At 42.1% G+C, this 27,804-nt stretch overlaps 1 protein-coding gene across 5 annotated transcripts in view; it reads right to left on the bottom strand.

The window, feature by feature from the left end:
- C7H10orf90 (chromosome 7 C10orf90 homolog) overlaps positions 1-27,804 on the bottom strand; it is a 260,979-nt gene that overhangs the window by 57,591 nt on the left and 175,584 nt on the right. For all 5 annotated transcript variants that reach the window (XM_090057715.1, XM_090057716.1, XM_090057717.1 and 2 more), the window contains 2 exons: positions 22,112-22,206; positions 16,311-17,445 (listed from right to left, as the gene is read on the bottom strand). In XM_090057715.1, the coding sequence (XP_089913841.1) occupies positions 16,311-17,445; positions 22,112-22,117 (1,141 nt within the window). In that variant the 5' untranslated portion in view covers positions 22,118-22,206. The remainder of the gene's footprint in view (positions 1-16,310; positions 17,446-22,111; positions 22,207-27,804) is intronic.

Below are 27,804 nucleotides of genomic sequence, written 5' to 3'. Positions count from 1 at the left end.
ACACACACATGCATGTACAATCACACACACACACAGATAGATGTGCACACTACTCACTCACTCTCTGCAAATGGACAGATACAAACACACTCTCCCTCCTGCCATGAACAGACACACACGCATGCACTTGCAAAGGGAGAAAAAGAATTTGGGGGGGCTGGTGAGCGTGCATGAATGCCCCCACCCAGGCAGGAAAGTCTGCAGGGGGAGGAGGGCTGGTACTGGAGCAGAGCCGGGCCTGAGCACAGGATTGGGACCCATGCAGGCACCCCTTCCCCTGTGCCCAGGGCCATTGCCCAGCACTGGTGGCCTCCCTGAAACCACTGCCCCAGCCCTGCACTGGCCCAGGCTGCCCCTCCCCCCGCAACACCCAGGTGCCCTGGAGGTGGGGCCCTGGAGATGGGGGCCAGAGTGGGGCCAGCCTCGGTTGCACCACTGGGCCAAAGCCCCCAGGACCTGTATACCCAGCATGCCCTGCCACGGGAAGAGCCTGGTGCAGCCCAGCAGCTGCTCCAGAGATGCAGTGCTGGGGAGCCAAGGGGGGGGCACGTTGCCCCCCAATCTGGACATGGCGCTAGGGCAGTTGTAGGCTGGGCTCTGCCTGCTCCCTGCCAGTGCACCTTGCTGCTGCTGCTTTGACAGCAGTATGGCATCATGTATCTCGCTGCCCAACCCATGTGGGCACACACGGTGTGGGGACACACATGGTACTGCGCCGCTGTTTAAAGGCAGAAGCAAGGCATGCAGGCAGGGAGCAGGCAGAGCCCAGCCCCAGGTGCAGCCAGTCTTGCCCTGTGTCCCCCAGCACCTTGCCTCTAAAGGAGGCGCTGGGCTGCGCCAGGCTCTTCCCAAGGACAGCTTAGGGCAGGGCGGGTGTGAGGGTCCCAGGGGCTCTGTCTCCTCTGGTGCACCTGAGGCTAGCTGTGCTCTGGCTTCTGGCTCTGGGCCCCCTGCTGGGAGGTGCGGGGAAGGCAGCTGGGGCCAGTACAGGGCTGGGGGTTGGCTGTCTGCCAGCACCAGGCAACAACCCCCAGTGCAGAGCAAGGGGCTGCCACACAGGCACAGTGGGCTCTGCTCTACTCCCTCCTGATCCCTGGCCACTCCCAGCTGCTCTCCCGCACGCCCCCCACTGACTTTCTGGCCTGGGGGGGGAATGTGGGGGCATGGGGATGCACATGCTCAGCCCCCCCCAATGTCTTTTCTCCCTCTGCCTATGGTCCCTGCTCCCCACCCCCATCTGGTTCTGCTCCACCCCCCACCACCGCTTTGCATCCAACTGGCCCTTGTCTGCCTATCTCCCCTCCTTCTCTGCCTGCTGCTTCCCCCTCCCTGCCAGCTGTTCTGTGGGGCAGCCCCACTCACTGCTCAGGTGACTGGGGCATGTTCCTTGCTGCCAAACTTCCCCAGCAGTGGCTCAAATTTGGGCCTGTGCAGCTTGGGCCACCCAGGCAATCACCACCCACCCTCTTAGCAGCACATACACAGTTGGCCCAGAGCATTATGGATAGACAGACAGACTATGGCTTGTATTATACTAGAATATGACTGATATAATATAATTTAATGGTTCCTGTGATTTTAAGGGTAAGAGAGGTATACTGGGCACATAGTACTCTGATCATATGAAGGATGCCTAGTTACTCAGCTAGTTCAGGTAATTTCCCACATTACTCTGAGCCAGTTTCTCATTTATTTTACAACAGAATAGCTCCTTTGACTTCACTGGTGCTTTTACCTATCTGCACCAGGCTAAGTGATTGGGAATTAGGCCCATTGCTCCAGCGAGGTACTTCAGATAACAGTTCCCCATAGGCCACATTAAGTATTTTGTTTAAAGAATCTAAAAATGCTATCTTACCATTCAGTGCTTGCTATGCAAAGGTAAATGAATACCTGAGGGCATACTCCTTCACAGTCTAGCTTCTTGCATTGTCTTTCATTTTTGTACAAATTGTAGGCTCATCAGACGCCACTATTTTCCCCCCACTCTGAACTGGTGCAAGTAATCCATAAGATGCAAGAGAGTGAAGAATCAGAGCCCAAATTTTCAATTGACAAAGTAAAAACATTTTATCTTTAATCTGCATGCATACCCAACAGTTCCATCTCCTTTGGAAAAGAGAAAAAAAAAAGATCAAGCAGCACTTTTGCTTCGTTCATGGAAAAATAAACAAGGCTTGGCTAAAATTTCTAAGAATATGGAATTCTTGCATCATATTACACTATTCTAGATATTAGTTATGGGACTAAAAGGAGCTCTAGAATCCTTTCATCTTCAGGAGGAGATGAGGGATTCTATACCATGCAATGGTGGATTGTAACTCCCATCATTTGGTTATGATTGCACCTTATGTTTGTTGAATAACAGTGTGCTGGCGAACACCTTCAGTTTCCACTCAAGTTACTATAGAATTGTGCCCTAAAGCATACAGGACTCCACAGCTAATGTGAAGAGCCTCTTGCAGCCTTATACAGTAGAGAAATTGTTAAAGAACAATTAGTTCCACATGAAAATATGACGGCTGTGATCACAGCCAAAGTCACTGAGACATCTAATGAACTGCTGCCGAAATACCAGTCTTGTAATTGAAAGCAGGCCTAGGGGCTGCTTTTGTTTATGTAGTTGTGAGTACGTTCTCTCCTTCATGTGTATGTTTATCTCCCGTGATCTCCAGTGGGAGCTATGTAGCCATATGGTCAGGCAGGGGGACAGGATACTCTTTGATGCCCATATTTTCTCTAAATAAATAATAATTAACTAAATGAAATAAACAAGAGTAGCATTAAAAAAAACCTTCTCAACTTGGACCATTCCCTAGTTTTGCTTAACATGATGAACTTCATCCCCTCACTTCATCAGCCTACCAGATTCTGGAATAAAGCAACCATGGGGCCAGAAGGGAGAACAAGCAAGTACGAGCCTGACATAGTTACCTAGTGAATGGGCATTCCTCTACAAATGTGCAGTTGTGGATATGGACATATGTCCCAGTTTGACTGGGACAGTCCCAGATTTTGTAGGCTGGTCCCATTGGTCTGGTAAAAAAAAATAAAACGAACATCCTAGGCATGGGGCATGAAAAGGGGAGAGGCAGAGTGGCATGAGCTGTGAAATAGGAAGCCCTAGCAGACCACAAAATTGCCCTAAAATTGCTTGGTTAGTTAACTTGATTAGTGGAACGACCATTAAAAAGGGGAGATGATTGTTAACACCTGTGAAGTAGAGAACAATGGGTCATTAACAGTCTATGAGCCCCTTAGCTGCTTGAAGAGTAATACCAGAGCTGCACCATACCAGCCCACCCCTGCCTGTGCCTGCAGCAGCACTGCTGATTTGAGAGGCAAGGGGAAAGGGGGCAATGTCCACATTGTCCTGGAGTTTGCATTGTCCCATATGGTCATCCTAATTGTAGTCCATGCTCTCAGAATGCATTTTACTTTAGACACTATTGGTTAAAAGCCAGAAATAATCCTAGTAGCAAGAGCCAGAATCTATAATTCTTCATTCCCAAGCAATGCCTTCCTTGCCGCACATTAGACTCTGACTCTCTTTTGTATCCTCTCTTGGCCCCAAGAATCTTACATTCTTGGCTACCCAGTAGGACAGGATAGGTAGTAGAGCGGGGCTCAGCCTGATAGCTGTGGGCAGTGCAAGATATAGGCCCTCAAGTAAAGGTGGCAATAGAAACTAGGTTACTTCTGGGCAAGCATCCTAATCACTAGGAGTACAGACAGAAGTGACAGTTTTAGCCCAATCTGGCCACAGAATGTGGTTTATAGCCATGACCAAACATAAATGCATGTCTGCAAAAAGCTTAAAAAATGACCAATCAGATGGAAATCTGAACCTTCACTGCATGAGGGGTCAGATGAAGATGTGTCAGAACAGCATCTTCTGTAACTTCTGTCTGCCCTGCCTTCTAGCCTCTGAACTGTTTTCAGAATGGGAGAGGGAAAAGGGAGCAGAGGGAGTTTGGTCTCGGGATTTTTCAGCTCCCACTGGAGGATGAATTGGAGCCCCCTCCAATTCACCCGCCCCACCCTCCAGCACTGGCTGAGGAACCCCTAGAATGAGCTTCCTCTGCCCTTTCCCTCCTCCCATTCTGAAAACTGGGCTGTTACGAGGGGAAACTGGCCAGCAGCTAGATTTCCCTCCCCACTTGAACCAACAGTGAACTTCTGTTTGGTGCAGAGGATCACTGTAACTCAGAACATTTCCTGCAAAGTGTTCTTAGTTACAGCAGGGAGTTACACTTCTGTCTGCATCCATCAGTATGGTGACATAACCAGTTAATCAGTTTTTAAGTGTAACATCTGTCAGGGGCCAAACAGTCATTTGGTGTGGTGCATCACCACTAAAGAACTGGGAACAAGGCAGAGTTCGTAGTGCTTAGAACTGCAAGAGATGTAGGCAGGAGTTTGATACATAGGCAGCCAAGCTGGGTCACTTCTGGGTATTTAGAATAGCCCAAAGTAGGACCAAGTGAAGGTACCTATGAAGTGTTACATAGTTTTGAATAGGTGGAATAAATGAGGATTCCCTTGTGACCTAAGTATCAAAATTCTGCCTAAGATCTGTTTAGAGACCCACAAAGTTGTTTAGAATCTGGGCCTTAGCTACTCAGACTTTTTGGAGAAGTGAACATACTGACTAAGGATTTAGGGAAAACTCTACACAAAAGATGGAAGAGGAGAGAAACGGAATCATATAATGTGACAGAGAGAGAGAGAGAAAGAGGTGGCAAGAGAGAGAGAGATGTTAGGGCCTTTGCCTGTCTATTACACAGCTAGGGAACCAATCAATCAATATGATACCAATAAGGTATCAATCTTAATGAGAATTGAAGGCATTCAGGAATCTGAAGGGTTACTTAGTACATTGAAAGCACTGAGTTCTTAATTTTCTAATCTCTAGAATCCTAAACTAAAGCCAAATAACAATGTGAAATATACCCAATGACAAAATATTTAGAGCTAGAGAAAATTGACAAGCTCCCCCATTTTAAATTTATACCAGCTGAAGTAGAACTTCAAAGGAACTCCTTTTAATATGCTTTTAGGCATGTGGTCCTTTGTTCTTAACAAGTCGGCACCAGCTGCTAGTTCCATAATGCCAAGTTATGAACATTTCAGGCTTGCTCCTCAGCTGATGTAAATCAGCACAGCTCCACTGAAGTCAGTGGACATATACTGATTTACACCAGTTGATTATCTGGCTCTTCACACTTATTGGGCATACACTAAAAAATTTTCTGCACTGTATTGCATGTTCTGCTCTATATTCACCATTACCACTTTGCCAATTTGCATGTTGGAAAACTAATTAGTGTCAGCTGTAGCTGCTCCAGTTTCTGTACAATACATTTCATATTGTAATTAACAGGTTTCATTTAATTATATGGTGTCTGAATTATATATACATCTATACTAGGGCTGCGCTAAACTTCGGTCCCCGATACAATTCAGCAGAGATTCGGCCTGCTTCAGTGGCTGAATCTCTGAATCTGAATTGAATTAGAGGACCCTTTAATCTCTCCGAATCGAATTGGAACTCTCCAAATTGATTCAGAGAGATTTGGAAAGATTCAGCTATTTGCATACAGACACAGCTTTAAATGTTTTTTCTACATACCTCAAGGTACCAGGCAGCTTGTGAATACTGTGATGGTGGGGTGGATGGAGCATCCCACAGGAGTGTGAGGGGCTCCCCAGTGTGCTTGGCAGCAGACCCGAAAGTAGACCAGAAAGACTTCCAGTACACTTCTGGGTCTGCTGAGGCATGGCTGCCTGCCCCGCCCATGCCCCCCTGGTTTGGCAACTGGTGGCTCCTAGGTTTGGGGGGGAACCTGGGCTCCCCTGATCGCCAAGCTAGGGGGGATGGGGGGACCCTCCAGTGTGCTCCCTGGCAGACCTGGAAGTGGACTGGAAGTGCTTCCAGTCCACGTCCAGGTTTCCTGCTGAGCACATGGAGGGCACCCCATGCTCCTGTGGGATGCTCCATCTGCCCCAGAATTGCAGTGTCCTCAAGCAGTTCCTGGTACCTCGAGGTATGTAGAAAAAGCATTTAAAGTTGTGTCTATGGCCAAATCTCTGATTCTCTGAACCAGCATCAAATTTTCAGAGTTGGAGTCAGCCAAATTGAATTGGGGACAGTGATCTGAATCAATTAATTGAATCACTGACCCTGATTTGGGCCGAATACAGCCCATTTCACACACCCCTAATATATATGTACATATATATACATATATATTTTTTATTATTTTTTCCCTACTAATCTTATACACTGGGTAGAGGTGTGCAAAATGGGCCCTATTCAATTCAGATTTGGATTCAGCCTGAATCAGGGATAGTAATTCAATTAGTTGCTCAAATCCAAGAGCACCAGTCACCAAGCCAGGAGGGCACAGGGGGTGCTGCCATACATGCTCTCTGGTGGACCCAGAAGTGGAGTGGAAGTGCTTCTGGTCCGGGTCTGCTGCTGAGCATGCCGGAGAGCCCCCCGCACTTCTGTGGGACACTCCATGTGCCCCAGCATTACAGCATTCATGAGCTGGCTGCTACTTAGAGGTATGTAGAAAAACCATTTAAAGCTGTGTCTATGTCCAAATCACCAAATCTCTCTGAATCAATTTGGAGGGTTCTGATTTGATTCGGATTCAGAGATTCAGAGATTCGGTCACCGAATCAAGCCAAATTTCCACTGAATCGAATAAGGGACCGAAGCTTTGCAAAGCCCTAACTTTGGGTCCTTGTCCTTCTCAAGGACAGATGATATAGGAAAACCCTAGAAGCTCACATTGTTCTTCATTGCAACCTTTCAAATGCTATTTAATAAATGAAAACAAGGACAATACTATTTATACTTTCCAGTCATATGACTTAGTAACGAATGAGGCCAAGTTACAAACTATGAATAACCTTTAGTTTAAAGGTGACTTGCAAGTGTCAATAAAATAGAAAGAATTATTTATTCAATGCATAATTAATTTTTTTTAAGTTTTGCATTGCATGTGTCTCAAAATATACTAAGATCTTGCTAATCTATTTTAGCAGTTCTACCATGCTCATTGCCACAGTATTTGAGTGTGCTTGCATGACCTGAGCATTTTTAATCCCCAGAAGGTGTGATTTTCTGTGCCAAAGATACTTGCCCTTCAATGGCTCTGGGGAACAGGCCAGAGTGAGTAAGTGACAGAATTTCTTTAAATTAGTGAATGGGGGATTAAATAATATTTTAAATGACTAAAATATACATGAACATAAAAATGTCACCTTGAAACGGGTGAAATCTAGTTCTTTTCCTCCTTAACTAACAAGGCTTGAAATAAGACATTTATGTTAACCATGCAACAGTTGGTAGAACTCTGTATCAAACTCCCTTAGCTTCAAGCACTTGTTAATGGAACTCTTTAGTTGAAGAACAAATGAAAGCTTATTTTCTCAGGGCATTCATCACCTCACAAAGTTAGATCCTTTCTCTGGTCCATTCTATTAAGCTGCTTTGATCAAGTAAATGTGCATTTACCTCAGCTGCCCTTCACTTAAATAACCGACAGACAGAAATACTTCTGAGGTGAAAACAAGTTTCATTAACTATAATACTTCCTTCTGTCCTCTGTCTTCTTTACCCTTAATACCTTCTATATTCCCCATTATGGCTAAGTCCAGGCAGTCCAGGCAGTCAAAACAGGTTATTCTTCCTAATCCCAAATTGTGATCTCCCCACGGCACTGTGACCAGTTCTACAAGTTTCTTAAGCACACACTATTGATATTGACTTTGACTTTACAGAAGTCTTTATCTGCAGAACACCTATTTCCTTTCCCATATTCCCCGTTGGTGTTACATTTTCAGTGCCCTTTCCCAGTCCCAGTTCCCTAGATTCCAGCATTGAAACCATATTGCTGTCCACTTTTTCATCCATATTAAGGGTGACCTTGCTATACCCATCTTCAGACAGTTCTATTGATTCCCTAATCATTTAATAATCCAATTCAAAATTGATTTTTATGTTTCTTAAGTCTCCATCACAGTGCAAAAAACATCTTCTTTGCACCTTTTAGCACCTGATTCAGACCTCAACTTCCCCTATGTCTGTGCTATCATTCTTTATGTACCTCTGAGTATTGGGTTGGAGTGTGACAACAACAGAAAGATTAGAGTGCATTTTAAGTTCTCAGCTGAAATTAACCCCATTTATATTGCACATAATATTACTATAAAGTATCAGTCTTTAGATTCAAGTATATAAATTATGTATTGTATAGGAGTTAATGTTATCCTTCCTGCAAGCTAGCTCAAAGTTTAAGATTTAAATATTTGTATCCCTATCTTGAATAGAAATTAGATAAATCATTTACATATTTTTCTTTTTACCTTACCTTGTATTTATGCAACATCAGGAAAACTACATGGCACAGTACAGTTGATACAGAAAAGCACCAGTATTACAATTCTTAAGGTTCAAAGGTAAGTTTAGCAAGTTATGACAGCATATCATTACAAAGTTATGACCAAACTCAAGCTGGCACAGAGGTAATTGCTGAAGGCAAAGGTTACCTTAGAGAGCCTAGATGATCATGAATTAAAAACCTAGATGTTTGTGATGTCATCATTAGGCCATGAAATACTATGCAGCCTGAGCCAGACATTTTTTGTGTTATGGCTTATGTATGGAATGGATACAAAAGATCTAGCAAGAAAGTTTTGTATTACCGTATTTACTCAAATCCAAGACCACTTCAAATGCATGACCACCCCCCATTAAAAAGAATCTATAGATGGAAAAGGTATACACTTGTTATAATTTCCATGTATAGAGTCTAATTATTGGAGGGTTGTCTTAAATTCGTGCCCCCAATTTATGTGGTAGGGAAAGCAGCAGCAGCAAGACAAGCAGTGGCAGGGGAGCAGGCTGTAGGAGAGTCAAGTTGCTTGCCCCTGCTCTTGGTGCCCCTGCTCCATGTCCCCCACTGCCTGTCCCTCCCTCCCTCCCAGCAACTGCCCTCCCCCATGGTATGTACACCCCCCAGGGCCTGCCTCCCTACACTTTCCCCCACCATGCCTGCATCCTCTGCTACTTTGCCCCCTGCTTGGCTCTCCTGCTGCCATCTCCCATTCCTCTTCCCCTGCCATGGCTCACCCTCAGTCACAACTCTGGTTCTGGCCCTACTCTGGCCCAGGGCACAGAGCATATGGTGGTTCCAGTCCCTGCTCAGCCAGGCAGCAGCAGTGCCGGTCGTGGCAGCTCTGGCCCTGACTCTAGCTCTGAGCCAGTCCCGGGGCTGGCGCTCCTGCCACCACGAGTGCTGTTGTCTGGCTGGGTGAGGACTGGAACCACCTTGTGCTCTATGTTCTGGGTTGGACTGGGGCCAGACCTGGAGCTGAGAATGAGTATAAGATGCAACAGGGGTGGGGAGGGAATAGAGGAGATGTGGTGGAATGGATAGGTGGCAGGGAGGAGGCAAGGGAAGCAGAGCCTATGGGAGGAGGGGCTGGGGACAGTGCTTGTGGCTCTGAATCTGACTCCAACCCCAAACTGGAGCTGGAGACAGAGTCACAGCAGCTGCCTGCCTCCATCCTTGCCCCCTACCATCCTGCACTCAAATTTTACCATCCTCATTTTAAATGGGGGGAAGCCCCTTGTCTTGGATTTGAGTAAATACAGTAAATTTATATATAAACTAAGATTTTCCATACTGCCTAAGGGATTTACTGTATTAGCCCAAATCTAAGATAACTTTGAATTTAAGATGACCCTCCTCCCCAGTAGTTAGATTCTATACACGGAAAATTAAAGATTTGTTATAACTTTCCATGTATAGAATATAATTTTTGGAAGGCCATATTAAGTTTGTGCCCTCTCCCCACCCTCACTGTTATGGCAGGGAAAGCAGTGGCAGGTATTGAGGCATAAGACCCCCACCCCTTGTTGCCTTATACTTGCAGCTTGCCCCCTTTGTACTTACCCTTGTTGCTGCCTGCAGGCCACCATGTGCCCCCTGCCACATGCCTCTCCATGCCTGTGTCTGCCCCCACACTCTCAACCTCCCCCACCCCCTACTTCACACTGCAGCTTGCCCAATTCCCTGTCTCCTCTAGGGCAGTCAGCAGCACCAGCAGCAGCTCTGGCCTGGCCCCAGCCCAACCTGACCAGGAAAAAGTGGTAGCAACTCCCAGAGTGGTGGGGTCAGGGCTGAAGGGACCTCTTCTAGAGCAGAATAGGAGGGGGCGGTTGAGAGGGAGGGGAGCATGGGGTGGAAGAAGTAGGGAGAAGAGGCTGCAGGTCTTCCATGACCTCACAGTCTCCCGCAGGCTCCCCTGGCTGCACATCCGTTTCCCCGCCAAACAAGCCATCTCGACCTGGGGCAGGTGGTGGCTCGGCCACAGTTTCAGCTCCAAGCCTTGAGATAAAGCTGGAGCTGATCTGCTGCCTGCCTCAGGCCAGTACTCCAGTCCAAGATGAGACTTCTTTTTCCCATGCTGATTGGTAAAAATCTTGTCTTGGATTTGAGTTAATACGGTAGATACTCTATTCTCATTATAATTTATAGGATCTACGTATCTAAATCTATACCAATCTATATACCACTTTTCATTTATTTAAACTGTACAATTCTATTAATTAAAATACATAGTCCATAGTGATTAAATCACAGTGCTAAAATAAGCCCTTCAGATGACACAACAATGAAATGCAAATTCTGAACACTAGTTGATAAGGAGTTTTGTATTATTAGTATGATTAGAATCACAAAATGTATTCCAAGATATTCCCTCCCAAACTATGCTATAGAAAAGATATACATATTCAAAGACAAAACAAAAACCTGAAACAACAACAAAATGCCAATAACTTGATATAAGCTGATTTTACATTTGTACCAAGATCAGATCTATGGTTGACAGTTTTTTATTGGTCACCCACTATTATACTCAGTGGCTGAAATCCAAGTCAGACTCCCTTTATAAAATGTATAATCTGCTGTCAGAAAACTTGACAATAAAAAATGTAATATAAAACAAAGAATGAGACGATGTTGTATGAATGCTGGGCCTGATTCTCTGCTCATATAATCAGCTGTGCCAGTGAATGTAAAAAGTGAAAGTAAAGTGCTGCCCTATTAGTGTGTTAATAATATACCCCTCCACGTTACATTTATAGAGCAACAGTAAACACAAGGTACAGAGCAAGGGAAATAAGGCTGAGCCTACATGGACAAAAATAAAGATATCTTTTTACTCTACAGAAGAGTCATTGTCTGAAGCACAGATCACTCACCTGTTTCCAACTGGTCCTTGCAGTGCTCTGCTGTTGGGAGTAAGAGACCTCTCTGATGTTGACGTGATGCTGGGTCTTCTCCTTATTTCTACTTGCCAAATTGCAGTGAGAGGCAGGTAAAGGGGCATTCAAATACTTTTTTAATGTGTCATTACTGCATAATGAATTGCTGTAGTGACACAGTGATCATGATACGGCATCACAAACAGGAAGGGAGCGCCATGTGGCTGATTAACATATGAACCACACTCATGGACCAACTTGAATTAGAATATGTTTGGAAAAAGATTTGACCATCAAGTGTGCTAAGTAACTGCTAAGCATTCTTAACCATAGCTGGAATCATACCCCCTATAAAATCACATGAATTCTTAGGCCAGATTTTTCAAAAGAGTCTAGCACCCTGCTGTAGTGGTTGAGAACAGTGAATTTTTCCTGGGTTAGCATATATCAAGTATCTGGTCTATTATTTACTTGACTGAGTGGGGACTCTGGATGTTGATGTCTTTAAAAAATTTGGCCCTGAATTTTGTTCTATCATGCCAAGACTTATAAGTCAAAACAAAAAGCTCAGTATTTAACATCCATTTCTTCATTTAATGTCTGTTTACTTGGCATGGTGAGACTATTATTCACGAACATTTTTTGGCTAGGAAGCCATTAGTTGACTAGCATTCCAAACTGATACAAATTCAAACCTTAAGCCTCTTACACAATGCTACATGGTAGCCTCAGTTCCTTCATCCACAACCTAACTATTTGAATTTAGCAATGTACTGCATGGTGTCAAGATTTTCTTGCTGACACATGGCTTGAGCCTTCATTGCTCATACCTTTTTAATTCCCATTGAAGCCTGGGATGAAATAAAGTTTGACAGGATGGTCTTCAAAGAAAACTGATCAATATTAAAAGAGGCATCAAGGGAAATAGATATTTAAAATGTTCCAACTCTCAAGTACTTTCATGGGTTGAATCAAAGGATTTCTGTTGTTGGGGTTTTTTTTAAGAAAATAAGAAAAAATAAACCACTTTGATGACCATATAAAGTCTCACTTACTATGGTACCTAGCAGCATAAAAATTAAAATCAAGAGCGGTTGAAGAAAATAAGATGTGGACTGTCTTCAATTTCTTAGTATCAATCACTTATTAAAAACACACTGCTTCCAGCGCCCAGTGTTCTCACTCGAGTCTTGGGTGGATTTCATCTTCAGCTCGCACAATGGTGTCAGAATATCAAGAACAGAAAGGCCATCATTACAACAAGTTAGTTGCAGCCTAGGAAAGATTTTAGAGATCGGGATCGGTTTTCTGTTTTGGACCCAGGAATAAATGCCAAGCTAATAGAAACAGCAAATTGGTACAGTATGTTTTCTTTTGTTAATCCTTCTCATTAACTTTGAGAACCTCAGGAGGCAAGCTGCCACTCTTTGTACCAATAGGAATTTCTGGTTGGCCTTTGCTGATAGCCCTAAATAAAGGATTTACATATTCTAGACCCAAAAGGAACAGAATGAAAGTCATAGTTGATAACACTCACTTGGGCAGTTTTCTAGGTCCAGTTAGCGGGATGAATACATTTTTGTGATTATGATGTTCTTGTTCTCTAGCAGCAGAGATACTTCCAGTAGTACTCAGATACTTCAACATGAATAAATTTAAGCTAGTAAACATTGTAGGGCGAGTGGAGTGGGGGTGGGGAAATTAGAAACAAAATGAAATCAAGGCACCTGGAAAATTGTAATGGTGGAAAAGGCAGAGCTGATACAACATGTAAAAAAAGATACTGCAATTTGTGGCTATATACACAGGGAGATCACATTATAAAGCAGAAAGGTAATAGTCTCCCTCTATAGCTTTGTTACTTAAGACATTTAAAACTCATCTAGATAAATCCTAGATATAATAAACTGTAGGAACATGCTGTTCGTGCAATGAAATGGATTAGTCAACCTAATAAATTATTTCCATCTCTCATTTTGATGATTTCATGAACTCAAAAGAACCCAATCTTTCATTTTCACACAAGTAAAAAATCAAACCAATTGCCTTTCATTTTAATGAGCAGTGTAGATATTTCATGAATTTTACTAGGTTTCCTAAGATATGTCACAGTTAATGGCTGACAAGTATTTGAGAATTCATTAATTTCTAGAACCTAACAAGAAAGACCATGCTCTTTTGAGGCATTACATTAACTATATTTACAAATTTCACACTGGAAAATTGTAATAAGGTGACAAAACACCTTGTTATCTATTACACAAGATGTGTTCAAGAGATCCACACACATTTGCATATTTGTATTGTTATGTATACAAGTGATGGAAGATGTTAAATAAGGGTAGCATATCCCAATAGGTTACATCAGTTATTTCTTCTTTTTAGTGCAGGGAGTAAAACTGTGGTGATCTCATACATAATTTTCTAACAGTGTCTAGTAAATGCTGACTTTTTGATGGCAACCACTTTATCTGTGGTCCCAAAAGAATCCCCAAAAGTATTATAGATAACTACTTCTGTAGTATATTACATTTAGAGTCTGAACTGCATTCAGCCAAGCTTTGCAGATCAGGCTGTCAAAAAGCCAGCACAACATTGTCACTTTAAAACTGCCTGGACAATGGCACAGATATAGAATTATGCTGAAGCACAAAAATGAAAGGGTTAAGGTGATAACATGAGTCAGTGAGCATCCTCCCTCCAACTGTCCTTTCTTTCCCTTCACATTTCCCTTCCCCTCCTCACAGCTGTTTGTCATTTTCCCTTTGACCTCAAATGATAAAAGCCCATGCCATCCTTACAAGTTTATAATGAGTATTCAGACTCACAGTATATTAAACACTCAACCACTGGAAAATGATGGGCACTCAGCATTCCTGAAAACCTGGCCACAGATTTTAATGGCCAAACCTATATTCAGGAACCTAAATGTAGCTCCTTTCTTAAGAATCTTGACCTCACTGTGGATACACAACAGCAGCTTTATTGAATAAAGTATCTTCTAATTTAAACATTTGTACTTTGATAATAATAAAGATTACATAAAACATTTCAGAGAAGGGAAGGTGTAACAAGGAGGTGAGAGAGGAAACAGGTCCACCAGAATTCTGTTCCCTGAGTCATTGTGTGATTGAAGAAAATCTAAGATTTCTGTGCCTTTTTCTCCTCCCTGCATCTGTAGGAAAAAAAGGGCTTTCACCCAACAACGACTCTCCTCCAGAGAGACAGACTGCACTTTTGAAAGAGCCACCCAGAAACCACATGAAGAATTGCTGCAGTATAAAAAGAAAATCCCCATGAATTGCACACCACTAGTTATGACATATCATCTCTCCATGGAACCTATATGGAAAATTCTCAAACAATTGCAACCCATACTAGAAGGAGACCCAATTTTTAAAGAGATCTTCCCAGAACCACCAGTCCTAGCCTTTAAACAAGCATCAAACCTTGCCAACCTCACCACGAGAAGCAAACTTCCTATGGCTCAAAACACACTGAATGGATCCAGACCATGACGAAAAATGCAAAACCTGCTGACACCTCCTCCCCCCTCCAATAACTGCAACACACAACAGAACTATCAACATTCCTGGATCTTACACCTGCACCTCCAGAAATGGCATATATCTCATCCATTGCACCAAATGCCCTGATGGAAAATATGTAGGAGAAACCATACAACAACTATGCACCAGAATGAACGCACACTGAAAATCTGTCAGAGACAAGAATACCCAATTACTGGTGGGGGCACATTTCTCACCAGAAAACCACTCTCTCTGCAATCTTCCAGTTCTAATCCTCAAAGGAATTTACAAAACACCTTTCATAGACAAACCTACTAGCTTCACTTCATCAACTTACTGGATACAAAAACTCATGGACCAAATATATACATTGGATTTATGGCACATTATTACCTGCCTGACATTCTCGCATACTGGCCTCTGGCTTCTATTCTATTCTGTCCCATCCAGGAAGAGCACAGAATAACTACAGATGCTTTCTCAGCCTGAAGAATGGTGTTTGTACCTGAAAGCTTGCAAAGAAGAATTTTTCCAACTACTTTAGTTGGTTTAATAAAAGATATTGGATTTACCCAAAGAACCTTGTCTGTCTCTGTAGAATGGACCTTAATTAGCGCCCAAAGAGTATCTGGCCAATCAAAGACAAAGTACATGTCAAAAATACTTCAGCTAAGATCTGACCACTGCTGGTTATTACTACATTCCATAGTATTTTGCAAAAGAGGAGGAAAAAATTCTAACCCTGTATGCTTGTACTCTGCCTATCTGCATTCTCTCCCTACATGGCTCAATAAAGTGAGCTGCAGTTATTGAAGTGCACTGTAAATCAGCTGCTGAATTGCACTTCAGTGAAAATAACAACTCAGTGGTGAGTATAAAATCCTTATAGTATTTTCCCCTTCCCTAACCCACAGTAATGTGCAGATTATTTTGTTTGCAAAATGCTTTGAGCTACTTGGAAGAAATCTTGCAAAAGTTTTCTGGGGCTAATCCTGCAGCCTTTACACTGGGAAACTCTCGTTGTTTTTCAGCTGCCAGAAGTCTAGTCCTATTAATGTGACTTTCCAATTGAGGTTAGAAACAGAATAATTTCTGAATCATAAAGGAGCATAAACCAGTCTGAATTAAATCATTTTCTCTTCAGACTCATATTTTAAAACTGAATACTTTGAACACAGACATCTAGCTGAATTTTGGGCAAAAGCTTGTGTGAACCTTGGAACACATATTTATATTGTATTAGAAATAGGGATTTTAATCCTGAAAACATGTGTCATGCTTCACCCATATAATCTGGTGAAAGGCATGCATCACTGGTAGAGCAAACATGACAGTCCTAGAATTTGAAATGTGTAGTTTGCCCTGAGATTCATCATGTATTTATTCCTGCAAAAGCAAAGATTTCTACTACCTGCTTGTATAATATTGTTATGGTGGGTCTATTTCCAGTCTGAATCTCAGTGATCAGACTCAGGTTTATATAAATTACTCACCTGTCTCACAACACAACTTAGGAACTTGGATAGATAATTTTATGTGATTGCCACCAGCCTGTTTATCAGAATCATCATCATCATCTTTCTTTGTGGCTTTCACATTATTAGTTCCTCTGGGTATATCTACAAATGATAGTAGTTCAGAGGGAGGCGTGCCTTTCCAAGGATATGCAGTACCCAGGCATTCCTTATTTGCTGCTTTTTTTTTATCTGCAGTATTTTCTTTTAAATCTGCAGTCCAAAATGTTCTGAGTAGAGTCTTGTTTTCTTCTGAGAGCTTTCTCTTAAGTGCCTCAGCTCTTGGCCCTCCATTAGCTATACCATCTACTCCATCTGGTGTTAATCTGGGTGAACTGCAATTTATATTGAAGGACAATATTGATCTATGAATTTTTTGGCTTTTAATTTGAGGTTGGTCAATACAGACAGAGAGCGACTTGTCTACGTAATAGATTCTATCTGGACACTGCTGAGAAATTCTGAGGTGAATACATGAAGTGAATGAAACGGGTACATTTCCCCTTCGATTACTTCCAGGAGGAAATATTCTATTCTCTTTGCTTTCAGAGTTAAAAATCCAGCCTTGATGCCCTTCACATGATTGTGAATAAGTTTCAGGAACCTTTAATCTGGTGGCATTTTGGTTTGTACAAGATCCTTGATTATACAGAGGTCTGCAGTGCTGAGCTGAACCTGCATTGTTGGAAGCAGTAGTAGCAGCATTCATTAGCAGATTGCCTCCCCTGCATTTCAAACACGGTGAATCAGTAGCAGCTTCCTGCACTGTGTTGTTAGAAGGTGGAACAACTCGTCTAGCAGTAATTGTTATGGATGCAAATCCGTTTTCCTGGTTATGACATTGTTTTTCCTCTCTGGTGTGAGAGTCTGTTCTGCGTACACTGTCATCTAGAGATGCCTGAATTTCTAATCTGCTGGGATGTAACGTGAATGCTCTATTAATGTTGACTGAACCATGATTAGCCAAAGATTGCTTTGTCTGATAAGTATTAGGCTGAGCGATCACAGACTGCAAAGGCAAAGCAGACCTATTTTCTTTTGATTTATTCCCATCAATCATCTCTGAAATGACTATGGATGAAATCATTTTTGTGTTTTGTGGTGCCAGAGATTCCTGGAAATGAAAAAGATCCAAATTATTAAAATATTCTATTGCATTATATGCATGCAACTATTTCACCTTCAGGGTTTAAAATACCAGATAGGTTTGTTTATGAGGTCCCCCTCCCTTCTCCCCCCCATTCCAGCTTTTGCCATTTCAAAGAAATGTTTGTAAAATTAACTCGGAATTTTCTGTAGACATTCAGAGAAAAATCTGATCCATTTTGTGCAAAAAGTAAATATTTTCAAGGTATTAGTTTGAATGATTAATGGAGTCTCTCAGTTGGAGTAGCTGGTCCTATGTTTGTTTAACAACATATGTGTCAATGACAATTGTCAATTCTAGATTACAACCTGCCGTCTCATGCTGATTTGCTGAAATATTTAAATACCCTAAGAACTTACAGTCTAAAAATGCAGTGCAAAATGAATTATGTAGGTGTGCTGTGATTTTCTGCTGTGTATTTATGTGGGAGTTGGGTCAGAGCTGTTTTTCAAAAGCATCAGATATGATCGTGGGGAAAACTTCTCCATGTTTTCTCCGACAAAAAATACACACAATTTTCTAGAAGTGCTCTAGATACATTTAATTAATTACCAGTCATGTCTTGGCTGCATCAAATAGTACTGATTGATGGTGACCAAAATTAGCTTTTGTGACTGTGAAAATGACCCTTTATCATATGCCTGATTTCCCCATTTGTGACAGAACCTGTGCCATTATATTAACAATACCAGCATGAAGTTTAAATCTCTCTGAATTATTACCCAGATGACATATTACGTAGTGTTCACTACATGCAATTAAGTTTACGGCCTCAAGTTTATGGCTTAAACTGCTGCATCTTGGTTACAGTCATTGCTTGCTACATCAATTGATTCCCCAGTTTTTTGCACCCAGTCCTTGCTCAGTCAAATTCCCATTAAGCTCCCAAGAAAATTCTGTGGGGTTAGGTTCACAGGGAATGACTGCCTGAGGGACTCACTGGTTTAGGTAAGGGATGGACAACCTTTGGCATGTGTGCATAACACACAGGAAACTGGGGAGAGAGCAGACATCAAAGCAGAAGATTGGTCAGGGAATGGAGCAGGGAGCAGAAAGCAGAGCAGCCCAGGGAAGGAGGCTAGAGTGGGACTTGAGGAAACTTGGGGCTTAATTTGTGGTGTGCCTGCCAGAAAGCTTGGCCCCCACTGGGGTAGGTTGTTCATTGAAGCTGTTTATTGTTCATGAAACCTGCCAGATTGAAATCCCTAGAAACATAACTGAAAGTATTAGAGCATAGGTAACTAGATTGCTTTTGTTTCTACACATTACCACCATTGTCTGTCAACGCTTTCCCCTGACTGACCACCTCCTGGTGCAAGAAACCAATTTCTTTACCTCCTTAATTTGTCTTCAGTGTGCACCAACCAGGCAGCCAACTAACTTGAGTTGCATGATGGTCTATTAGGAACTATGCTGAGATCATCAATCCATGTCATGTACAGATTCAAACAACTAGTTCAAACGTTGACTGTTAGCAATACAACAGAATTCAATTTTTATAAACAGTGGGGGAAAGCATCATTGCCAGCTGTTCCTTGGGCATATGCATATTGGAACTATCCCACATTTGGACACATTTTCCTACTATTTGAATTGAATAGAGCAACATTCAGGCACCTACAGGTTTTCATAGTTAAACCAAAAGGCATTTGGATATGCATGACAAAGATTCCATTTAGAAACCATAATAATGAATAATTTGGAGTAAGATATATGGCACTCCCATTACTGGTTAATATATATTTTGTTTAGGATATAAGAAAAACCACACAAATAAATAGTTTGACTACAACATGCCTGTAGCAGGGTGGTCTGGCGTTTAAGGGGGGCAGCCAACCCTGGGTAGGAGCCCAGCTGTGAGTGATTAGCTGAAGGGGAGAGAGCAGGGAGATTGAGCTGAGGGACAAAGCAGTTGCAGACAGAAAGCAGACTGAACCCAGAGGAGCTCACCTCTAGAAACAGCTAGAGCTAAAAGGCCCTCTCCTGCCACCTACAGAAGGTTTGCTTTACTCATTTGTTTGTTTGGACCAAGAACTATTGTGTTGTGTTATAAAGACTAGCTGAGGACGTCCCAAGGAAGCAAAGCTAGACAGTGAGGCTGCAGGTATCCAAGTCTACTTGTAGACTATTGTTTGGAGTGTCTGAAAGACTCCTAAGGGGACAAAGCCCACTTGCACAGCAGCAGGTACATCAACCTGCTCACAACATCACTCCAGCTACCTTAATTTTGCCTACACTGTCCCTTTGAACTTCTAATTGTGTAAGGTATTACACATTATACATTATCCACATGCAAACAAAAACTTCTTGTAGATTGGGTTGGGGCTTACTATAGAATTGTATGGCTCACTTATAACCTTTCCTCAGGTTACTTAGACCACATGATAAGGGAAGGGTGGTTTTGTCACCGACTTATAGAAGCCATCTATCCTCCTACCATTGACTGGATCAGCGGTGCTTAATCTCCAGTCTATGGGGACCAGATCCAGTCTGTGGAGCCATGTCACCTGGCCCACAGAGTCCCTCATGGGTCTGGAAATTTGGAGGCAGGGGAGTGATGGCAATTAAACACTAGTACCGCTCCTCTCCTCCTTCCCCTCTTCCCCTGCCTTCCCCTTCCCCTCCCACCAAATTTCCAAGCTCTGTGGGCCAGATGGCATGGCCTCATGTGTCAGATCAGGCCATAGGACAAGATCCAGTCTGCAAACTGACTCTGCATCACTCACCTGGCACATATATTTTGTCAGTTAATTCTTGCTTTAAACAGAGGGCATGCCAAGAGATGGAAGAGCCTTTATTTTTTTTCAGAGGAATGTGCACTTTGGTAAAAATGTAGATCGTATTTGATATTCTGTTTTACAGACAGTAAATGTTATGCCACATCTAACAAAATGGTATCTGTGTGGCAATAATCAAGCATTCCATAATTAAAAAATATAACTAGCTTGTAGAATGACATGAAAATTGAACCTCTGAAGGGAAAATACATCCTGAGCTTTAATATTATACCTGAAGGCAGAGCAAGTTACTTAATCCAGAAACTATTTTCACTTGAGGAATTTGATTTTTATTGTCACTGGAGCCATATTATATATGTGTTACTATCTCTTGTGATTATAACCTATGTTTCCCACATTTTCCAATCTCTGTTCTCTCCAAATACTTATTTTATTGATATTATTTATTATTTCTAGTACAATAACCATGGAGAGTCTTTTCTTGGCTGACTGCACTCTCAGAACAAGAACACTGATGTCACAGGTCTTCAGCTAGATTTCTGCTATCAGATATGTGAGGCTCAGAGTACTGTTCCCCACTAGAGGAATGCAAGCTAAAGACAATCACACCATAGTCTTGCCTTGTTTGCTACATTATTTCTCTCTTTAGAAAACAGCATGGGCACATCTACACATGCTCCCCACAGCTCAGTTGCTACTGCACCATCATTTAGTACTTGCGTTACAAAGTACAAAATGATGGTGCATAGTTATTTGTAGCAGCTATATTGATTGACACAGTTATGCACTATAATGAGGTAGCTCATCACCATGGAGTCAACATTTACAGTTTGTACCCACTGATGCTACGGTACTGAAGCAATAAGCTACAGCAATGTAGCATCTCATGTAGACACTCCCAGTGTTAAATAATCCCTGAATTGGGATTTTTAAGGGGAGTAGATTTGGAGAGCTAAATACAGAGATCAAGAATTTACTTACAGAATGGAGTGCCAAAGAAAATTTTCCCACCTCCTATGCTGTTTGTAGCTCTAAATTCAATAATTTCCTAGCCTCAGGGAACATATGTTCTCCCTTTCCTAATTATTTTCCAGGGCTTGCAACAATCTTTGCTTCATGTTGTGCTGCACTTTATTTACCTTGACCTACAGATTTAAGACCTTTGCCTGGCTTCCAAACTTCTCCACCTCCTTTAGAGTTTCTGAAACTACTGAGGACAAATGTCCAATGAAATGCTTTATTTTGCATGCATCTTGTGGACTCCAGCAGCTAACAAAATAGAAAAAAAATATTTCCTAAGTGCAACACAGATAAAAGTCCCTTTTTAATAGTCCACAAATAAATCAGAAATACTTGTCTGATTAGTGTAAGCCTCATACTGAAATATTTTGAATCATTCATTGTAATTTATTTTTACAATTTAGATATTCCTTCTTTCCTTCCCATCTTTTGATATATAAGTGGATCTTTTGGACCTGGTAGCTGTTCCTCCTCTCTTTTTGTGAGCTCACAAACTTGACTGTCCTTATGAAAGAGGAAAGATAATTGTGTTGAGCTGAAAAGGTTTTATTTTGTGGGGATTGAAGGATAAGTATATCTCAGTTTGGAAAACTACTTAGCTTACATATCCTGGGTCTGGTCTCCCCAACATGAGAATGTTTTCTCAAGAACATGCATTTTATTTTTCTTCAACAAGAATATGGTTCATAAAATGAATGAAACATATTGGAAAAAGACACATCTTAGCCATCACTTTATTTGGCTTTTCTGCTGCCTAAGTGGAGTCTGACTAAACAAAAACAAATGCTAACACCCGGCATGGAAGTAGATGATCATTTTTTAAACCTGAATGCATTCTGCTGACTACTACAGAAGCACAAGTACATTTTTTTTACCTTCATGGAGTTCAATTCTCTCTCTGCAGCATTCTTATGCTGAAGGCTTCGCAATGCTTTTTGCCTGTTAACACCATGCTGTCGTTCTCTTAATCCTGCAGGGAGAAAAAAAGAGAGGTAGCAAGTTACTTTTAAGACCCAAATAGAGGATAAAACAGCATCAGTTGAGGGCAAAAGGGTATCACTAAGTGATCTGAATTGTTTGGAATCCACCCATCTCCAAGCCTGCATCTTTTCTTATGGATCGGAGAGGCACTAAAAACATCTCTAGAATGCTGCTCCTAGTATTGGTATATAGGTAAGCTGTAATTGTATTTAGACATGATCCAAATCCCACTGAACTCAAGGAAATGTCTTACTGGTATTTATTTCAGTGGCTGAAGATAACAGGGACTGACTACATTTGCTCTTTTTCAGTCTGTAGAGCCTAGGACTAGAAACTAGTGTACCATATAGAGACATTATTAGCACCTGCACACATGCAAGAAGGCTGCTCCAATGTGCTGTAAATCTGACACATTGAATCAATCGAGTCTGCCGGAGTGCAGAAATTAATGTGCTCCAGCATCACATGTATTAGCGTCCCTGCACTGAAAAAGCGTGGTAGGGCGCTTTAAATTAAAGCTCATGGAGCGAGCTCTAATTCAAAGTGTCCCGCTGCCATTTTTTCAGCCGGAGGACACTGATACAATGACACTTGGGAGCTTTTAATTAGCACAGCACAATAATTAAAGCACCCCCGCGGCCTCCTGGAGCACATCTATAAATGCCCTATGAGCCTCATTTTCTTAGACTTAAGACAACTTCCATGAAAGTAGCATAAAGTGGCTTTAGGAATGTGATTTAAAACCATGCTAAGAACCACTGTGGTAATCTGGTTTATCTTTTTTCTTTCTTTTTTTTTTATGTTCTGGAGACCATGCTGCCTGTGGTTCCTATAGCCATGCATTTTTAATGCCTAATGTTATCCATGGAGTTTTACATAAATTATGTTTCTATTTTGTAGGAAGCCTCTAATAAGCAATCTGAAATTATTAAAATAAATCATTCTTTAAATGAAATAGAATCTTCATGTTATTGGCTAATCAGCTCTGCAGCCACAACTCACACCACAGTTAAAACATAGGTTTCACCTATGCACTATGCAAGTTGGCAGTTTATACCAAACAAAAGCTTATTTCCCATGCACCGCAGTATTACCAGAGGGATGGGAGTGAAGATCTTCTGACTGCAGAAGGTTCATATTAAGCTCTGTATACAATACTAGTCCAATTTATCCCCACTGGTGTAGCAGGAGGGGTGGAAGGAGAGGTGTTGAGTAACATGCGAATCCCTCATCATACTCTCCCCGATGAGAGTTAGTCTCCTTAGAGTGCCGGTGTGGGGTAGAAACTGCAAATTACAGCTGGGACTCTACAGGATGCCCATCGGCAGAGGCCATCTAAGGTGATTCAATGACTCAGGATATTCTTCAGAGTGCTCATAGTCACATAATCTCCAGTCTAGATAGTCCAGTTGGAGAGAAGTGGCAACTGGCTTTAGGACAGTCAGACTTCGTCAGAGCAGTATCTGCCAAGAGGATTTTGTGCTGGTGTTACTCTTCTGCCAACTCTAGCCACTATGTGCTATACTAGTCATTTTACCAGAGGAAGAGAAAGCTGTTGTCTGTGAAAGTCCTAAGCAACAAAAAAGGGTGAAGAATCCAGTCATGAGGATTAGGAAGGAGAAAAATCAGAAGCAGAGGTCGATCCGAAGTTTTTTCAAGGGTCAATGACAAAAGTTGTAGTAGTTGCATGTTATGTGTCTGAAATCTCCAGGAAGAAGTGGTATAAATAAGTCTACATCTTAGGAATGGTTAGGATGTTTTGAATAAGAGCTGTTCAGAGTTGTCTAGCAACACGCAGCTCCTGGGGACTCATTTACTCCTTCCCAGGTTATTGGGACTAAGAATACTCCCAATTCTTACTCCACTCCACTCCACTGAGAGCTCTTGAGCTGGGGGCACCCTTTGTTTGAAATGCACGTAGCTACTGGCAGGGCAGTGCACATAAATAAGAGTTCCTTAACCTTGGAATTCAGTTTTCAGCATTGAATGGCTCAGCAGGTCATCAGGGGAAGCTGCAAAACTTGCCTACATCTACAAGCATCTGGGGAAGTAGGTATGGCTGAATTGGTTTTGCTGGGAGGATGGAGTATTTTTAGTTTATTAATACTTGAAGTAAATGCAAATATTTCGGTAAGTAGGAGCTTCTGGCTGGTCACCTCTACCGCTCCTTTTTGTAGTTTTAATTTCTGTAAATATGCAAGAAGTTGCAGAGAAAGTTAATGAAAGGAAAGCGGTAGAATGAATGTAGAGGTTTGAAAAAGCACAGTGCGTGGTTTTAAAAAGTTAGCACTAACACACAGTTATCAATACTGTCTTTTTCCAAGTATAAGAGGAAATCCATAGTTTTCTCAGCTGTTTTTATAAAGTAACTGAGTAAATGCTGATTTTTTTTTTAATTTAAACCACCCCCTCACAGTGTAAGGAAAACCAAAAGGCTGAATTAAGATAAACCCATACTGTTCAACATCTTCATTAATGATGTGGACATTGGAGTTAGGAGTAAACTGGCCACGTTCACCGATGACACCAAACTTTGGGGCAAAGCATCCACGCCAGAAGATAGGCGGGTGATCCAGGCTGACCTGGACAAGCTCAGCAAATGGGCAGACGAGAACCTCATGGTGTTTAACACCGAAAAATGCAAGGTTCTCCACCTTGGGAGGAAAAACCTGCAGCACCCTTATAGGCTCGGCAGTGCTACGTTGGATAGCACTACAGAAAAAAGAGACTTGGGGGTCATTGACCACAAGATGAACATGAGCCTGCAATGCGATGCTGCGGCTAGTAAAGCGACCAAAATGCTGGCGTGCATCCATAGATGCTTCTCGAGCAAATCCCGGGACGTCATTCTCCCCTTGTACTTGGCCTTGGTGAGGCCGCAGCTGGAGTACTGCATCCAGTTTTGGGCTCCACAATTCAAAAAGGATGTGGAGAAGCTTGAGAGAGTCCAGAGGAGAGCCACACGCATGATCAGAGGTCAGGAAAACAGATCTTACGATGACAGGCTGAGAGCCATGGGACTCTTTAGCCTGGAAAAGCGCAGGCTCAGGGGTGATCTGATGGCCACCTATAAGTTTATCAGGGGTGACCACCAGGATGTGGGGGAACGTCTGTTCACCAGAGCGCCCCAAGGGATGACGAGGTCGAACGGTCACAAACTCCTGCAAGACCGTTTCAGGCTGGACATAAGGAAGAATTTCTTTCCTGTCTGAGCCCCCAAGGTCTGGAACAGTCTGCCAGCGGAGGTGGTTCAAGCACCTACAGTGAACACCTTCAAGAGTAAATTGGATGCTTATCTTGCTGGGATCCTATGACCCCAGCTGACTTCTTGCCCTTTGGGCAGGGGGCTGGACTCGATGATCTCCCGAGGTCCCTTCCAGCCCTAATGTCTATGAAATCTATGAAATGGAAAACTGAGCAGGCATTTTCTACCTGGCAGCCTTTTCTTATACTTCATGCTAAGGACTTGCATTTTAAGTCCAGGAAAGAGAAGAAATGATGTTGGGGTGGGAAGGTCAAAGGATAAACTGTCAAAGTGTGTATCAGATGCAAGTTGCTGCTGTCAAGGTAAGCTCTCAGCTACAATCTACAAACAAAACCTACCCACTCCAAACAGATCCTGGTGCCGTGGAGCCCAGCATTATAAAGAGGTAAGAGAACATCATGATAGCAAATGTTTCTATCTTCTGCTCAGTCATTTAGGCTGGGCTTTTTACATATTTTTTTGCATAGTGCCCTGGGTAATGGCATTTTCAAGCTACCGTGGGAATCCCAGTGTTGGAAGACACTCATACTTGTTGGCAAACCATTTTATACAGCTGTAATAGATTACGAATGCGGTGACAAAACATCTACCAACTTCCCTGATATTATTCAAATGTATTCTTGGAAGCCTCACATTTGCTAATTCATGTGAACTGTAAAAAAAACAGAAATATTGAGCTTCTGAAAACAGCTTCAAGCTCCTCATTTAAAATGAAGACACTGCATGAAACAAGAGTTTAGATTAGAAGGAAATGTCAGGCACAGAACATTCGTATGGGTTCTTGTTGCTGACAAAATGTGTTGTGCCATAATAGTTTTTGTGAAACAAAATATAAAGTTCAATATTTCCCTGATGTGCAACCATGGTAGACATGGCATTTCAAGCATTCCCATCTCTGTGAGGAGAAGAAAAGGCTTATTTCTACCTAAGGTGAAGCTCTGAGTTTTCTTTTACTCCCGTACGCCTTCCCTTTTTCACTGCAGCTTACCTTCACAGCCACTACATTTGTCCAGTCATAACCTCAGCTCTTTACATGGGTGTGTGCAGAAAGCAGTCTAGTTAAAAAGACTTCAAAGCTGTTGGCAGCCTTATCTTTGCTATACTACATCTCCAGCCCATTTATTTTTACCCATCGTTGTTTGTTGGACCAAATGAAATGCTCCTTGGCAAGGTTTTTGGACAAAGTGGTCATAGACCAAAGTTTTCATAATTACAGAGTGCAGCTGAAACTGAGTCACAAGTGCCTGGATGTCTGCCTTGGGCTAACTGGCAGCACACTCATTTGATGGCTCAGAAGATGATGGGCTCAAATCAATTTGCAAAGACGGGGTGCTGCTGAGAGAGAGAGAGAGAGAAAGAGATGGAGTGATGTGCTCAGTATAATTTGTACAAGCAAGGGGTCTGCATAAAGCTTAACAAACAAACTCAACAAGTCGGGCCCACTGGATTTTTGTCTTAACTGACACTGCATTGGGACTACATTGGTAGTGCTGGGGGACAGCATGGTGATAACACCTTAATGAGATCAAGTGCAGTTAAAAGTTTGAGGGAGCATCTGTGTAGTGCTGGAAGTAATTCTGTGAGGACACAAAGTAGCAGTTAACATCCCGTATTTTTCTAGGGAAATTCTAATGCTAACTTTTTAAAAATCTATTTCTCTACACTGAACCTTTCTCTCTGCTCAAACTCTCCTCCACACTACCTTTTATTCCCTAATTTAATCCATTACTTGTGTTTTTGTTACCTTCCTTTAAATTATTCCTCAAAACAAACTTCTTTTGATGTCTCTTTAGTCTTTGCTTTAAAAAAGGGTTTGGTAGAGAATTGCTGGCACATACAAATACTAGAAAGAACAAGACAACTTCAGAAATTCACCACTCAACCATCTTTCAGTTGACTTTATCCTTAATCCTGTACATTCAAGCTGTCTATTTAATCATAAGCCTTTCTTTGCCTGCTTTCTAAAATATCTAGAATACTTCTCATAGAATATATATAATATTATAAAGAGTCATCACCTTCACCGATTTCAGTGACCATGTTTACTGTAGACTTAGAGATATTCTCAGATGATGCTTCTGAGACTTCACTTGAATGTGAAATGGCAGGCTCCCCACTTCCCACATCTGTAGTGAAGGAGGCTCTCAACATTTTATCTTGAAATGGAATGTTTATACATTGTTACCATGGCATCTGCACTAAGATTCCAACTTCAGAACTTTTTTGGTAAGCCATAGCAATTGCTATGGTAAATGGTTATGTCTGAAGATACTTATAAAAACTTTGTGTTAGGCATTTTATCTCTATATAAGCCATATGCAG

This window comes from Crocodylus siamensis, chromosome 7 (genome assembly GCF_052110815.1).
Source record: "Crocodylus siamensis isolate JL-2025a chromosome 7, ASM5211081v1, whole genome shotgun sequence".
Classification (NCBI taxonomy): domain Eukaryota; kingdom Metazoa; phylum Chordata; order Crocodylia; family Crocodylidae; genus Crocodylus; species Crocodylus siamensis.
The sequence above is the reverse complement of the archived record's forward strand: the minus strand, read 5'-3'. Positions and strand labels throughout refer to the sequence as shown.